This window comes from Humulus lupulus, chromosome 8 (genome assembly GCF_963169125.1).
Source record: "Humulus lupulus chromosome 8, drHumLupu1.1, whole genome shotgun sequence".
Classification (NCBI taxonomy): domain Eukaryota; kingdom Viridiplantae; phylum Streptophyta; class Magnoliopsida; order Rosales; family Cannabaceae; genus Humulus; species Humulus lupulus.
In genome coordinates this window covers 9,109,329-9,125,157 of record NC_084800.1, presented here as the reverse complement: position 1 = coordinate 9,125,157, position 15,829 = coordinate 9,109,329, and the positions used below count along the sequence as shown (strand labels likewise).

The following is a 15,829-nucleotide window of genomic DNA, read 5'->3' as shown; positions in this document are numbered from 1 at the left end:
ACCACAGCAAATATTGTAAATTCAATTTCTTTTTGTTCACGTTATAGGCCCACCTAAATTTCATTCTGCCTTCAATTTTTTCTTTTTTCAATTTAAAGTAATTTTTTTTTTTATAATCGTTGGCGGTGGGGGAGAATGCCTTTTCTCATTCTATTTTGAGAAAAAAAAGACAAAAATCACATGTTATTAATATAAATGATCACACTACATTTTAGTGACAGTAAAAATGGTAATAATACTAATATATATATATATATAACAAGGATTACTTAATGTGGCAAACTGCACCATAAAAATTATTTAAAAATACACATGACAAACATATAAAGATTATCCCAATGAATTTTAACAGGTCTAAGTGAAACCCAAATCATAAATATTTTGGTGACCCGCATAATTGGGTTACAACATACAAATGCAAGGCCTAGAAAATCGAAAAGGAAAGAGAGATTAGATTATAATTAGGGTCACATCTTTTATTAATTCCACTAATCAGTTACCAAATTTTCCTATATGTTATTATATCTTGACTTGTTTTGATCAATTAATAGATCTTTGCTTTCTTCATACTCCATGCATTCAAGCTTGTGATCTGAACATCTTGATTACCATTGTTGAAAGCATACAAATTAGCTCCATAACCAATAGCTAAGGTAGGATAAACTCTAGCTGTGATGCAAGCTTTGCCTTTTCCACCAAAGCTCTCCACTATAGAGTGATCAATCTGTGAAACAAAGTTATTAAAAGTTGTGTTAAGTAGATTAGCCTCATAAATAGATGTTGCTAAGCAATTATATTATCAAGATAAAAAAAGCAACCCCCCACTAATTAGAATATAATGTTTAGGAGGCTAAGACATAGAGTTGGTGATAAAATAGGCCTTTAGGAGGATATGTAGAATATATATATATATACGTCACTATGAGGCATTAAATAATTGTTAATTAATTGAAGATATTTACCTAATAAATAAGTCAAAATCTTCTTAAGTTAAGACTACTTTATTATAATACAAAACCTAAACTACCAATATATATATATAGCCGCATACAAGTGAAAATGTTTTGGTTGTATTAAGCTATAGCTTGACTTTGAAGTTTGAAGTTTGAACAAAGACAAAAATGTTACTAAATTCGAAAGCATCTCGTTGTATTTCCTGTGAGTTTCCAGAACCAAATTTTCAATGATATAATTATATACTCACCAAGGTTCTCAAGGATATCGTCTCATAAACAGGGTCAACATTTAGAAAAGTCCCATAAGTGGTCTTATCATTATCTTCATTGAGGGAGGACCTATCAAATAGCAAAATAAAGAAATGTCAAAGTTTGAAGGTTTGATGACAATAATGGCTCGAAAGAGAGAGAGAGAGAGAGAGAGAGAGAGAGAGAGAGAGAGAATAACCACCTGCTTTGATCACTGCACATAAGCACCACATATTTGTCGTAACTTTTGAAAATTCTGAAGAACACTGCTGTGTATTCTTCTAATCCCTTTGAAGCCAAAACATGCAGACCAAATGGTCCTAAACCACCTTTAACTGATGCACCCTTTTGGCTACATAACATTTGTGGGTTTGTCCAGCTGGGGTCTAATTTTTCTGCCTTCTCAAACCCACTAATTTTAAATGAAACCTCTACATCAGCCTGGAAAAGTGGCAACATAAAAAAGTTATTTTTTTATTAGCAAGTTGGTAGAGGAATCATGGTTGGTACTTTTCCAATATGAAATTGGAATAATATATATATATATGTATAATAACAACCTGCAGTGCTTGGACATTTGAAATTTGGAGCTTTGATCCAGCCTTGAGTAATTTATTAGACAAGTTGACATTGTTTAGTCTTAATTTTTCGATTTCTGGAATTGGCCATTGGATCAATTGTTTCCCATATTTGTCTAGCCAAATGGTCCTTGGAATTGCCTGCAAAACCATTTTAATATTATTCACATAAAAAGAAGAAAAATAAATACAGTTACCCCTTTAAATTATACCGAGTCAACTGTACTAATTACCATTCTAACCTAAAGTTTAAGAAATAAACATTAAATGGTAGTACTTAGTAATACCTGAACTCCAGACCATCCCTTCTTGATATCATCATTAACACTTGAAGATTCATTAATCCAACCCCACAAGATCCTCCTATTCTTGACATCATCGAAAAAGGTCTTGGAAGCATAAAATTTGCCATAATCATACCTCAAACCAGTATAACCCTCCACTGAACCCTTATCCGGGATATAGATATCCTTATCAAAGTTATACGTACCAATCGTGTAATGGTCGTGCTTAGTGTCATCAAAACTGAGCTTAAGGACATGCTTAACCTTGCCCCCAATCGCGGACGAGTCAACCCCAACTGGGCCATCCACAGACACGGGAAAGAAATCAGGGCATTCCCACATTCCAGTTCCTTTAGCGGAATGAAGCGGGTGTTTGGCCTTGACCCAGTAAACGAAATCCTTACTCCTGTAAAGAATAGCCAATCCTCTTCTGTTCCTTTTGCTTCCAATGATGACTCTCCACCACTTATCTGGGCCCAACCAAGCAGTGGTGGGGTCCCTAAATGAGCTGGCGTTGATTTGGTTGGCTTGGGTGGGAGCCATTAGTGGGTTTTGAGGCAACTTGACCCATTCCCTGAGGAATGGATCGGAAAGATTCTTGGGCTCGGCGTAGTTCTGTACTTGTTGGTTTTGGGGGTTGATTCCGGTGTATAAAATGACCGGTTTGCCACTGGGAAGAATTGTAGCTGAACCAGACCAACAGCCGTTGATATCGGATTCCTGGGATGGGAATATGGCTGGCTCATGTGGGGTCCAGTTTACGAGGTCCTCGGATGTTGAGTGGGCCCAGACGATGTTTCCCCAAACAGCTCCTTTTGGGTTGTATTGGTAGAACAGATGGTATAGTCCCTTGTATATCATTGGTCCTGTGTGTATATATAATCATTATTAACACGTTTGTATAGTCAGGGAGGAGGGGTATAACTGTCAATGTACTTTAACTAGTGGTGATGCTTTCTATTCATGCAAATTTTGACCGTATTTATTTTTCAAACTCTAATTTTCTAATCTTAATAAATAAGGAAAAACAGGGAGGTTGGGAAAGAAAGAATACTAACCATTAGGATCTGCGAGTCCAAAAACACCAAAGTTGTCAATTTCAGAGTCGATCAATATGACAGAGAGACATAAATAAGAAGCCATTAAAACTCTAATTAGAACTTTGTAGAATAAAAACTATATATAATACATATACTTATGTAAACAAGAGAAGAAGGAAATGAAAAACATAAATATATATATACAATGGAAAGAAATTGAAAAACAATACCGTTGATCCAATTTTTGGGGGGTTGGAAGTGGTAAGAAGTTCTGTATGGTTGATTTGGTGGAGTATAGTCAGATGTTTGAAGGTTTCTGTAAACATGGTGTGAAGCTTGGAGCTGAACAAGGCCATGGCTGAAAACCAAAGCCAGAAAGCAGAGAAGCCAGGGAGAGGATATGGTTATTATTGTGCCCATTGTGATAGTGGGGTTTTTGGGGAAATAATGATATGATGAGAGCTCTATTTATAGAGGACTACTTGGTATGGTATGGTTGGTCAAAGTTTTTAAAAATCAATACAGATATATATATATATATATTATAAAAGTATGAAAATGCGACTTATATGAAATATTGTGTGGATTTGTGGATCAAATACCTCTGGCTAATAGAAAGAAAAGTGTCAAAGAAAGAATAAAGTTGTCAAAAAAAAAACGTGAAGATCCGGGAAAGTGGTATAGACATGTGAGTCAGCGAGAGTTACAAGTGAAAGCTCATGGAGGTTTTAATTACTATGACTATAATATTTGTATAAATCTATTTTATTTCTCAAAAAATATACATATATTTAAATTTATATTATATATATTTACATGCAATTTAGAGGGAAAATGAAAGTCTACATTGTCTCCTCATGTCCCGTGTGGACAATAATGGAGCTAAGGGGATTGGGTTGGTCATGAATGACCCCTTATCTTTTTTTTCTCTACATTTTTGTACATTGTATTTTTTTAAAAACAATTAATATAAATATATGTAAAAATGCATATTGCCCTCCTCTAAAATTGAAGAAAAAATTATTCATATATATTCTATATATTTGTATAATTTTTATCAAAAAAAATTGATTTGCCCTAGTTTACCTGACCCTCACAAAAAAGTTAGGCTCACAAAAAGTTTAGGCTTTAATTTGGCGAAGAAGATGAATAGCAATTTCCTTGAAAAGAATCTGTATCATATACATTTGCATTAGACAAAATAGATAATAAAAGTTTAGGTCATTTATTAAAAGATCTTTTTAGTTATTAGTGTTGATTATTATTATAACTGAATAAAGTGTTGATTATTATTTGGGTGGAAGATATCTTAAGAAAAAGTTAAACGCCATACCGAGTCGTTTATTTGGGTATTTATTATATTAAAGGGGATTTTATTTTGAGCAGGAAATTCCAGGTTAAAAATGTACCAATGAACAGTAGGTACGTATTAAATTGATTGGCTTGTAGATAATTGTGGTAGTTTATGGCAAAAATGGAGTCTAAAATTTCGGAATAATTATATTCCTTTATTCATCATGAATGACTAGCAAAGCAACTTCTGTATAAAATCTAATGCAAATATGAGTCTTTTATTAATGTTAATTTAATATTTATTATAAATATAAAAAATTAAGAATTTTTCCTTTTATTTTATTATTATCTAAAAATTTAATCATACAAAAAATCTTTATTTACATTATACTAAAAATAATAATAAAATATTAAAAAAATAATATAAAAGAAAGTAAAATTATAATTAATTACTGAGCTTATATTCCGTACTAAATTTGGTATTATTTTTAGGACAAAATAATCTTTTTATAGTACTAATTTTATTCTTCGATGCTCTAAGATTATTTTTCAGATTTATAATAAAAAGTGTTGTACTTTTTGTATTATATATGAATTGTTTAAAAATAATATTAAAAATGGAAAAGTGCATTTTGCTTGTTAAAAGAGGATGTGTCCCAAGGGGTACCCATTTTTCTGTTCGTGGGGTAGTTAATTTTGTGCACATGGGTGAGAAGACACATTTGACCATCACCAACCAAGCCGATCTGAATGGTGTGTTGGGACACTTCTTATTATTTTTCTTGAAAATGTTTTAATAAATATTTTTTTTTATTAATTAACTTCCCTTACATCACAAACGTTTTCTTTTCCCGTTGCAGAGTCTGAGTTTTTAATTCGAAAGAAAAACAGATCAAAGAAAGGGACCACATTTTATAATTTATCAAAAATAAACATTCTTTCTAAGTTTTTTCGAGTGGGGTGTACGTAGAACAGTGTTCTTCAGTGCATGAGGATACTAAGACAGATGTGATTTGTGTTGTTATATCCTGAAGACAATTTGGTTAATAATTTGGATTGCACGATTTGGGCAGAGCCACGAAATATCTTAAAGAAAGTAATTAAAATCTGCGACTCAACCCAAAAAATTCTTTAGCTGAATTCATTCATTTTTAATATCTGCAGCAACATAATATATATAAATTAATGTTTGTTTGAGTTTATAATCTGATTATTATAAATATATATAATTCTAATATTTGTATAAACAATGAATAAACTTGCCTATCTCATAAGATACTGCAATTGTGGAAGACCAGTCAGTGATAATAAGTTATAACTCATGCACAACTTGCTGGATGCACGTGGTACTGGTATTTTTTTTTTAAGAGAGAATAATTTTATTACTTAAGTAAAACTCAAAGCTAACGTAATGAAATGATACAAATTAATCAAAATTATAATATTAATTAATATTGTTCCGTGCTTGCCCCAAGATCTGAGGCGGCTTTTCTGTTTTTTTAATCAAAAAGGAAAAACAAAATCCAGAACCATTTTCCTTTTACTTTCAATTCAATTCAATCAACTCTTCTCTTCCTTCATTGTTGCAAAAATAAAAAACTCTTCTTTTCCCTTTTAATATTTTTGTTAGTAAAATACTAACTTGCCACTCATCTCTTTTGAGCAAACAAAAAAAAAAGTCAATTTCACACCAAATAGCAGTCTAATGGGACTGCAAACTTATCAACATTCTGGGGGTTTAGCTATAGTGTCCCACCATTTATTGGTGGGAAAATGTAGCAACGGCAAAACTTTTTTTTAAAATTTTTTAGTTTTTATATTAATATTTTATAAATTAATGTTATATATTATTTGTGGCATAAATAAAGAATATATTTTTTAGTGCTGTGGTTGGAATAAAAAAAGTATGGTGTGTTATTAAAATTCCACTATTTTAATGTTGGTTCAACACCAAATGATTTTTGTAATTGGTGTTGAGTTGCCCTAATAAGAAAGTACTTAACCATCAATATTACAAATTATTTTACTTTTAATGGAAACACAATTTTAATTTAATAAAAAAAAGTATCTATCATGATTAAGTTATTGTCAAAAGTTCATTCTAAATTATATATTAATGGCAAAAAAAAAATTATTATTATGAATAAATAGTTCCAAATAAAGTGATTATAAGTGACGATTTGAGATTAAATATTAGTTTATGATTATTTCGCTTGTGGATATCTTTTCTATATAAAAAGTGTGTACATAATATAATTTTTTTTGTTTTAAAAATTTCATTTGTTAACTTTAACATAATATTTTAAATATTTAACGGAATATATTTTTAAAATTAATTAAAAATAAATATTTATTAATTATATTAATATAAATTTAAATATTATAAAATATCATTATTATAATAATATTTAATAATAGACTAGATATTTAATAATTATACCAATATAAATTCAAATGTTATAAAATATCATTATTATAATAATATATAATACAAGACTAGATATTTAATAATTATATCAATATAAATTCAAATATTATAAATAGTATTATTATAATAATATGTAACATACAATATATAATCCTAATTTTTATAAAAAATTTAAATATTATAGAATATTATTATAATAATATTTAATATAAAACTAGATCATTAATAATTATATTAATATAAATTCATATGTTATAAAATATTATTATAATAATATTTAATACATAATAAATGCATTATATATAAGTATTGTGTGTTCAAATAGTACGATTGTGTTTGATATTTATTAATGAGAAAATTACATAATACACCGTATAAAGCAAAAAAATTTGAAATATACGGTTGCCTACTTTTATACGGTTTTTTATTTCAAATATACGGTTTTTTATAAAGTCTTTTTTTCAAATTTCAAACCCCGAAGTTTTTTTGTATTCTCTTTCTCTTTCATCTGTTTCATTCTCCGTTTCTCATTTTTTCTTTGGCCGAGTCCGAAAACCTAACTGAGTTTCTTCATTTTTTTTCAAAATCGTTTGGCATTGACTGGTTAAACAATGGTTGTCACTCGTGCGGGGTCTGCATCTCCTGCTCGGTCGGGTGCTGCGTTCTCTGGCCCAGCATCCTCGAAGCATTCCGACGATCAAGAGTCTTCCGAAACGAAGGGGAAACTTCTGAAGAGTAATCTTTCTCCTTTGTCTAAAGGGAAAGCTGTTTTGAAGTATTCATTGGATTCTCCCCTTCCTAATGTGATCGAGGATGATGTTGGTGGTTCAAATGAGTTGAAGGAGGGCGACATGCATGCGAGTGTTGACTTAATTGGGAAAAAGTTGAAGCGAAAACATGTTGCATTGTCAAAGAGCAAAGTCAGTGCGAAGAAATCTAAGAAACTATCTATTGAAGGTTCTAGTCGAGTAAAGTGCAAGGCTAACAGAAAAATTGCGAAGAAGAATGTTGGTTTACTGGATAAACCGAAGGTATTTATGTTTGTGTCGTTTAAATTCGTTTTGTTATTTTTTTTCTGTTTTTTATGGGTCTATTTGTCTTGTTGCTGTTAACAATTGTTATTTTTTTGTATCAAAGTGTTACAGGTTTGTTAATGGTATTTCTGATGTTTGTAACCTTGTTTTCCATTTTTGTAAACATATGTTACAAGTCATAATTTGGTAGTTTTGTAACGAAGTGTTACAAGTTTGTTAATGTTCTTTCCGACGTTTGTAAATATGTTTTTCTTTTCTTTAAATTTATGTTACAGGTTCTAATTTGGTAGTTTGTGTATTTTATATATTAGGTTTTATATTCTTGAAATATGTTTTCTATGTTGTTCATGCTCTGATCTGATTTATGTTTTTAATTTTGTTAATTTTTGTTAGGTTTTTGTACCTATATGTTACATGTTTGTTAATGGTATTACTGAAACCATGTTTTTGTTTTTTTGTAAACATATGTTACAGGTCCTATATTGTTAGTTTTGTAACCAAGTGTTACAAGGTTGTTAATGTTCTTTCTGATGTTGTAAATATGTTTTTCTTTTTTTGTAAACATATGTTACAAGTTCCTATTGTTAGTTTTTGTAACCAAGTGTTACAAGGTTGTTAATGTTCTTTCTGATGTTGTAAATATGTTTTTCTTTTTCTGTAAACATATGTTACAAGTTCCAATTTGTTAGTTTTTGTATTTAAAGATAATAGGTTTTATATTATTGAAATATGTTTTCATTTTTTCAAGTTTTGATTGTATCTGTTTTAATTTCATTTCATCAATTTGTGTTTTTCTTGTCATCTAATCATTTGATTTGTCTTGTTTTAAAATTTTGTTGGTTGTCTATTATTCTATGCAGCATATGGAATGTTTTATCAAACATGAGGATCATTATAGAGCAAGAGTCAATTTTCACTGTGGTTTTGAGAAGATCAATGTGATCTCAGAAAAATTGACTGACTCTCAAAAGGTTTTGTTTAGTAAGACTTGCTTTGGTCATTTTCTAAACCTTAAATCTTATGCTAATCAAGCTAAATTGGTTCACCATGTTTTGTTGAGAGAAGTTAACCAACCAAACTTAAATGAAATGTGGTTTAAAGTTTGTGGAAAGCTGATTAGGTTTTCTTTGGGTGAATTTGGGTTATTGTCTGGGTTAAATGTGTTTGGTGATATTGATAGAGGTGGAATTAAGAATAGTAATCCTATTGGATTGTATTCGAAATTTTTTGGTGACCATACAAGGGGCATTTCAAGAATTATTGTTGAAGAAAGGTTTAAGGCTGCCAATTTTGATAATGATGATGAGGCTGTTAGGATGGCTGTACTTTACCTGATCACTAACTTTTTGTATGCTTGGCAAAAAGAGAAGAACATTGAAAAAACTGACTTGTATCTTTGTGATAGTGGTGGTTTTAATCATTTTCCATGGGGAAAGGATATTTTTAATGTGACTCTCTCATCTTTGAGAGATGCTTTAAGGGAAAATGAAGTTGTTATTACTCGGCAAGGTTCTTACCCAACCTATAAGTTGAATGGTTTGCCATTTGTTTTCCAAGTTTTCATTTACGAATCAATTCCTAGTTTAGAGGGAACTTATTGTGAGAAGGTTAGTTGTGGTCTGCCTAGGATTATAAATTGGTCATCTGTTGCAATCCCATCTCATAAGGAGCTTGAGAGGAATGTGTTTTCATTACATAAGGTAATTTTTATTCTTTTTGCTTTTCTTTATATATGAATTTATTTGATTTTTTTAATATTGTAAACTGATTTTTCTGTGTTGTTATTTGCAGACCAAAATTGTTAAAGTTTTGCCCAGTGATGAAGAGAACAATGCCTTCAAGCTTGAAGGTTTTTTCCAGTGCAACAAGGATATGAATGTTGCTGATTTTGAGGATGATGATTTTGTTGCTCCTCCAAAGAAACCAACCAGTGAGGCTCCTTCCTCATCATATGTTCCTTGTGTGACATTTGGTTTTTCTGATATGAAAATTATTGTGGATGAATGTCAGAAGAAGTGTAACATTATGTCTAAGGAAATTGCATTTTTAAAGTCTGCTAGTGAATCTAGACATAGGGCATTGATGGAGATGTTGGTTAATCTGAAAAACGATCAAGATTTAAAACACAAGGCAGTTATGGAAATGTTAGGTGAGTTGAGGCCAAAATCATGTGGTATTAATGATGATATTGATCATGTTGATGTTGGTTTTGTGGGAGCTGATGTTGGTGATACTTCTGGTGGTGGTGGTGTTTCAAAGGAAAAGGATAAGTTTTTTGAGAATGAAAGTTTTACCCAAGTTTTTGATGAATGCATTCAAGCAATGCAAGAAGATGCTGCTGGAGATATGGTAATTGCAGATGATAAGAATGATACAGTAAATGAGAATGAGAAGACTACTGGGAATGATGTTGAAGAAACAATGGTATGTATTCTTATCTAAATATTAATTTTATTGCTTGGTTGGTTTGTTATTTTTTATTTTATATTTTATAGATGTTTATATTTCTGTTAATATATATAATTAATATTTTCTTTTTATTAATTTTTGTTTTCCCTTTTTGATAGGAATCTGATTTTGTTTCCATTGGAATATGAGAAGTGGAAGAGAAAGTTTAGAATTCTTGTTTTGTAAACCTCTTGTTATTAATTTGTAAACTTTTTTTTTCTTAGTTAGTTTTGTACAAGACTTTTCCAGAGCATGTATAAACTCTGTTATGTTTTTGTAAACTTATGAATTTTGGAATTTTTTGTTTGGCAATTATTATTTTTTATTATATATACAACTTTTTTTTCCAGAGCTATGACCAGGTTATTTTGGTTTCATGATTTGTATTTTTTTAAGGTAATGTATTCATGTATTTCTGTATTTATTTATAAAATTTTGTTTTTCCATAGAATATTGTCAAACCTCATGATGATGTAGCTGATGTTGTTAAAGATCTAGAAGAAGAGGCTCATATTTTTAACAACATGAATGTGGAGATTTTTGATAAAGTTGTTCATGCAGCTGTTGGTGATTTGGCAAAGAAAAAGGTAACTAAACAAGGCAGATATTGTATTTTGTTTTCTCTTTTTGCAATATGTTCCAATAGTTGTATTATTGAGTTTTTCATATTATTTTTGTTTCTAGGAAGTTATTATGGCAACACCCATTGCTGGTTCTTTGATGAATCCAGTAGTTGTGTCTACTCCTGTTGTTGGCAAAAGGAATCCAAAGCCTGCTACAGTTTTGCAATCTCCTTTTGTTAACCAATTTGGATCATCTTCTTCTAAGGATATGAAACATTTGGAGGTTGTGAAGTCTAAAAGGAAGGTTGTGGGACGATATGCTTTTGGAGACAATCTTTTTGATCTGCCTAATCAAATTGACCAAGACTCTTTTAACAAGTGGTTTTCTCTGGGGCTGAGAAAAAATAATAAGTATGCTTCTATTTTTTAATTGTTTTTTTATTTATTTTGTATTTCAGTTTCTGTTTCACAATAATTCACTTTTAAATGTTTATAATTGTTATAGGTATAAGAAATTTGATGATAATAATAGTATCATTAAGGAGCCATTTCAGTTTTGTGTAACTGAGATTGAGAGAAAAATTTGGTTTTATGATTTAGTTAAAGATGGGAGGGATTTGGACAATGAGGTATTTTTTTCCCTTATTATTATTAAGTTGTTTTAGTTTTACTGTTTTCATTATTCTCATTATGGTTTGCTTCTTGTTTTTTCAGCATATTAATGTGGCATTTTATTACCTTAGAAAAAAAGTCAAGTATTGTGAGTTGATAAATGTTAGAGTTACTACTACAGATAACTCTTTTGATCAAGTTATCACTTCTCTGTATGATGTGTATCTGTCAAGTGACTGTGATCGATCTGTTATATCGCATAACAGTGTTATTTTTGAGTATATTTGTGGTTATAAAATGCTTTGTAACACCCCTTGGTCGCTAGTAGATTTCATTTTATTCCCTATTAATATGACTGTTGTTGGCTGTAATCATTGGATTCTTGGGGAGTTCAACGTGAAGCAGAGATTTTTTAAAGTCTACAACTCAATGAGGAATAGAGTTATGGATAAGAAAGTGTTGAAAGTTGTTGAAGCATATTCTACTTTGTTGCCCTTGTTTCTTTCTTTAAATAATTTTTATGAGTCAAGGGAAGATATTGATCTAAATGCACAAGCATTCAAGGGCATTGATATGTGTCACCCGTTGGACATTGTGTTTGATGATGAGGTTCCACAACAGAGTAACAAGTAAGTGGTTTTTTTTTAGTTATTGTTATTTTTTGGTTGCATTATTTTGTTTATATGCATTTATGTGTTACTGATTTTGTTGTTTTTTTTTTGTAGCGATTGTGGGATTTTTATCATAAAGTTTGCTGAATTTCTTATGCATGGACTTATTGAAAATATCCCCAATCCTCTGAATGTTAGTTTCCAGAGAAACAAAATTGCAGTCGAGCTATATGTCCATGCTAAAAGAAAGAAAGATGAAGGCTATCTATCTGATGGGGAGTTCAGAGGAAGAATGAGCAAGAAGATGTTGAATGTTAATGCAATGGAAGTATGAGAGCATCAAAGTAGTTAACATTTTGGCTTTTATCTTGTAAAGAAGATACATACTTATGGCAAGATAACTTTTGTGTCTTTGTTTTGCAAACTTTCAAGCAAGTATCATGTTTGAATATTTTGAATACTGTGGCATATCATTGAATTTTGATATTAGCCCTTTTTTATGAAGAATGTTGTACAGAGGTGTCTCAAGTTTGTAACTTGAGTTCACAACTTTATTTTTATATTTCATGTTTTAGGTAACATCTGTTAAAAGTTTGTAACCTAAGTTCATGCAAAATTGCGTAGCATTACTTAACGTCTATTAATAGTCACGATAACTTCAGTTTCAAATATGTATCAAATCGTTTCAAACTTTTGAAGTTAATCCTTTTAAATGGACTGGAAATTTACAAATGAAAATCAAATATTTTTGTTTCAAAACTGTAACATAAGCTGATAAAAGAACTTATTTCACATTTATTTGATGTTGGAAGTGTCTGTGAGAAACTAGTAACATATCTGTAACAATTATGTAACAAAATATTACATTAATATTCATTTCAGATATATCTGTATCAAATATGTAACAAAAATTTACAGATAACGCCCTGAACATTAATTCTGATATATTGATGCAAATTTTTTCCTAAGTTTTTATAATATTCCATATATTCAATAAAATTTCATAATTCTTTATCACAAGTAATAGTGATAAGTAATGTTCCAATCACCGTACTGAAACATACAAAGTTTCAAAATTCAAATAAAAAGTATTTTTAATCTATAAGCTTTGAGTGCTTTTTTGTTTTTTTGTTCTCAATAGAGGCTGGTTTGTGCAGGTTTTTCGGTTGTGCCCAAGCTCTCCACACCTTCCACATTTAAGCTGATAAGACCCTTCTCTTGCTGAGACAAACCTTTTTTTCCTTGGCCTTCCACTTTTTCTGTTTCCCTTTGGAGGTAGTACTTCTATTTCCTCAACATCAGGCGGAACTCTCCATGTTTTTGGATCTCCCAATGGATGTATTGATGCATTATAGGTGTTCAACATGGCTTGTTTTGTGAAATAATATGAGCAATATTTTTTATACTGAAGGTTCATCTTTCTAATGACTGCCATGGCATGTTCACAAGGTAATTCATCCAAATCAAACTTGTTACAAGAGCAAGATTTCTTTGCAATGTCAACAATGTTTGTTGTTAAACCATTGTGTACACTGTAAATGAGTGTGCTAGCTGGTTCTACCTGCAATGAAATTATAATAATGAACAAGGAAGTATATTAATACAGAGGTATTTATAAATAAAGGAAATAGTTGTACTTACAGTCATTCTTAATGACTTGACAAAGTTCTTTCTTAAGTATTCCTCTTGTTTCTTTGGCAATTCTGTAAATGTTGCTTCTGCTTCTTTTTTGTTGTTGTAGCTCCATTTTTGAATCAGGTTTCTAAGGCACTCGAGTAATGTTGTTACTGGAAGCTCTCTCATTTCTTTTAGTGCTGCATTAATGGATTCAGCTATGTTTGAAGTCATAGCTGCATATCTACGACTTTTGGAGTGGATTCTTGCCCACTTTTCATATTTAACCTCATTGGCCAGAAAAGGACGGATTCCTTCATGTAAACTGTCCAAGTCCTTCATGTATTTTTCAAAATCTTCCATGTTATAAGCTTTTGCAGCAGCATGAAATGCAATACTGGTTGCCTCTGCGTCTGTTTTAAACTTGGTCTTTATGTTGCAGAAAAGATGGTAGGAGCACACTCCATGAGTTACATTTGGAAAGACATTTTTTATAGCATTCTCTATGCTTTCGTGTCTATCTGAAACTATACACAACTCTTCTCTTTCTCCATAACATTCTTTTATTTTTCTGAAGAACCACTCCCATGAATCATTGTTTTCCGAATCTGTTATAGCAAAAGCCAATGGGAAGATGTGTCTATTTGCATCTTGTGTTGAAGCTGTGAGAAGTGTACCGCCAAATGCAGCTTTTAGGAATGTTCCATCAACAACAATTACTGGAATGCAATGTTTCCAACCTAGAATTGATTGTCCCATAGCCATATAAAGATATTTAAATCTGTTTATACTATCAATTTGCAAATCTGTTACAGTACCTGGATTTTTGTGCTTCAAAATGTGCAGATATCGTGGAATGTCTCGGTAGGAATCTTGACTTGAACCATGTACATAATTAACTGCTTTTTCCTTAGATCGCCATGCTTTTTGGTAACTCATGGAAACTCCATATCTGTCCAACATGTCTTTAGCTATATCTTTAGGTCTATAATTTGTTTTTGGATCTGTGAACTTGGTCTTCACAACATTCCCAACCATACTACTTGAAGCCTGTCGGTGATCTCCAAGAATAATGTCCAAGGAACATGTGTGGGCACGATTGAACTTCCTAAGTTGGAACATATCTGTCTTTCCATATCTTGCAGCACGAAATGACCACGTACATTCTGAATCAAGGCACTTCAACTGATATTCTTTTTTGCAAGATTTGTGGACCTTGAACTGAAAATTGTTTTTTATGGCATAGAGACCAATTGTTGTTGTAAGAACCTCTTTGTTTTTGTATACCTGTTTTTCTCTTATTCCATCAGAAATTGCATGAGTTATAATTGTAGTTTCTGTTCCAATATGTTCAGGAATTGATTCATGTCGTTCCTTCTCCAAAATCAAATCTGTAATTTGATCTGCCAACTGAATAAAATTTGGTAGTCCTTGAGGTTCATCTATAGAGAATGTCGATGTGTCCGAAATATCATTCTCTATATTATTACTACTTGAAGCAACAGTAGAACTCATCTTTTGAAGTGCTCCACAGGTAATTGTTTGGTTGTTCTCTGTTACAGAAACTATCAAAGGGTATTTTGTGAGTGTTTTGTCATTTCTTTTGCACTCCAAGTAGAATTGTATAGAGCTATCACTTTTGATCTTCAATGGAGGCAATGTTTCTGCAATCTGGTACTCAATTGTTGCATTTTCTGTTGACAGAATGGTAGACAACTCTGTAGACAAGATATTCATTAGTGTTGTAAATGAGCAATCTAATGGTATTAACACTCCCAGCATTTTGAAATCCTCATACACATTATTTTCATTCCAATGACCATCATAATATACCAAAGATGTTATTGGATTCATGGCTGCAGATGAATAAAAAGAAAAATTAGATTGATATGTAGAAATTTTATATTTTCATTATAAAACAAAATAGGATATAAACTACCTTATGGGTTAAAAACTACCCAATCCAGCACAAGCTATTCAATAACACATCCCCCAACAAAATGAGAATTTAGCATATAAACTCGTCCCTTTATTGGTTTTTAAATGACCAAATTCTGCACAAGGAAGAGCAAATAACTTAAAGATGAGACAATCTAAGAAACATCTTTATAATATTGTA

The 15,829-nt window shown here is 31.0% G+C and overlaps 3 protein-coding genes across 3 annotated transcripts; 1 reads left to right on the top strand and 2 right to left on the bottom strand.

Annotated features, from left to right (window-relative positions):
- Positions 1-265: 265 nt before the first annotated feature.
- On the bottom strand, positions 266-3,254 carry LOC133794480 (beta-fructofuranosidase, insoluble isoenzyme CWINV1-like). Its single transcript, XM_062231716.1, has 6 exons — positions 3,126-3,254; positions 2,071-2,933; positions 1,766-1,924; positions 1,408-1,646; positions 1,205-1,295; positions 266-724 (listed from the first exon to the last, which is right to left on the bottom strand). The coding sequence occupies exons 1-6, from the start codon at positions 3,208-3,210 to the stop codon at positions 545-547; spliced, it is 1,617 nt and encodes a 538-aa protein (XP_062087700.1). The 5' UTR covers positions 3,211-3,254; the 3' UTR covers positions 266-544.
- A 3,934-nt stretch (positions 3,255-7,188) lies between these two features.
- LOC133794977 (uncharacterized) lies at positions 7,189-12,588 on the top strand. Its single transcript, XM_062232428.1, has 8 exons — positions 7,189-7,859; positions 8,723-9,562; positions 9,654-10,286; positions 10,760-10,897; positions 10,995-11,284; positions 11,379-11,502; positions 11,588-12,114; positions 12,211-12,588. The coding sequence occupies exons 1-8, from the start codon at positions 7,440-7,442 to the stop codon at positions 12,428-12,430; spliced, it is 3,192 nt and encodes a 1,063-aa protein (XP_062088412.1). The 5' UTR covers positions 7,189-7,439; the 3' UTR covers positions 12,431-12,588.
- A 509-nt stretch (positions 12,589-13,097) lies between these two features.
- On the bottom strand, positions 13,098-15,564 carry LOC133794976 (uncharacterized). Its single transcript, XM_062232427.1, has 3 exons — positions 13,738-15,564; positions 13,284-13,657; positions 13,098-13,149 (listed from the first exon to the last, which is right to left on the bottom strand). Exons 1-3 carry the CDS (start codon positions 15,562-15,564, stop codon positions 13,098-13,100), a joined length of 2,253 nt encoding a protein of 750 aa, XP_062088411.1.
- Between the last annotated feature and the right edge of the window lie 265 nt (positions 15,565-15,829).

Coding starts and splice junctions, on each gene's coding strand:
- LOC133794480 (XM_062231716.1), bottom strand. CDS start 3,210: ATGGCTTCTTATTTATGTCTCTCTGTCATATTGATCGACTCTGAAATT. Junction 1,925..2,070: donor AGGGATGGTCTGGAGTTCAG/GTATTACTAAGT, acceptor ATGGTTTTGCAG/GCAATTCCAAGGACCATTTG. Junction 725..1,204: donor CGATATCCTTGAGAACCTTG/GTGAGTATATAA, acceptor TTTGTTTCACAG/ATTGATCACTCTATAGTGGA.
- LOC133794977 (XM_062232428.1), top strand. CDS start 7,440: ATGGTTGTCACTCGTGCGGGGTCTGCATCTCCTGCTCGGTCGGGTGCT. Junction 7,860..8,722: donor GTTTACTGGATAAACCGAAG/GTATTTATGTTT, acceptor TATTCTATGCAG/CATATGGAATGTTTTATCAA. Junction 11,285..11,378: donor GGGCTGAGAAAAAATAATAA/GTATGCTTCTAT, acceptor TAATTGTTATAG/GTATAAGAAATTTGATGATA.
- LOC133794976 (XM_062232427.1), bottom strand. CDS start 15,564: ATGAATCCAATAACATCTTTGGTATATTATGATGGTCATTGGAATGAA. Junction 13,658..13,737: donor TCAAGTCATTAAGAATGACT/GTAAGTACAACT, acceptor ATTTCATTGCAG/GTAGAACCAGCTAGCACACT. Junction 13,150..13,283: donor TATCAGCTTAAATGTGGAAG/GTGTGGAGAGCT, acceptor TGTATGTTTCAG/TACGGTGATTGGAACATTAC.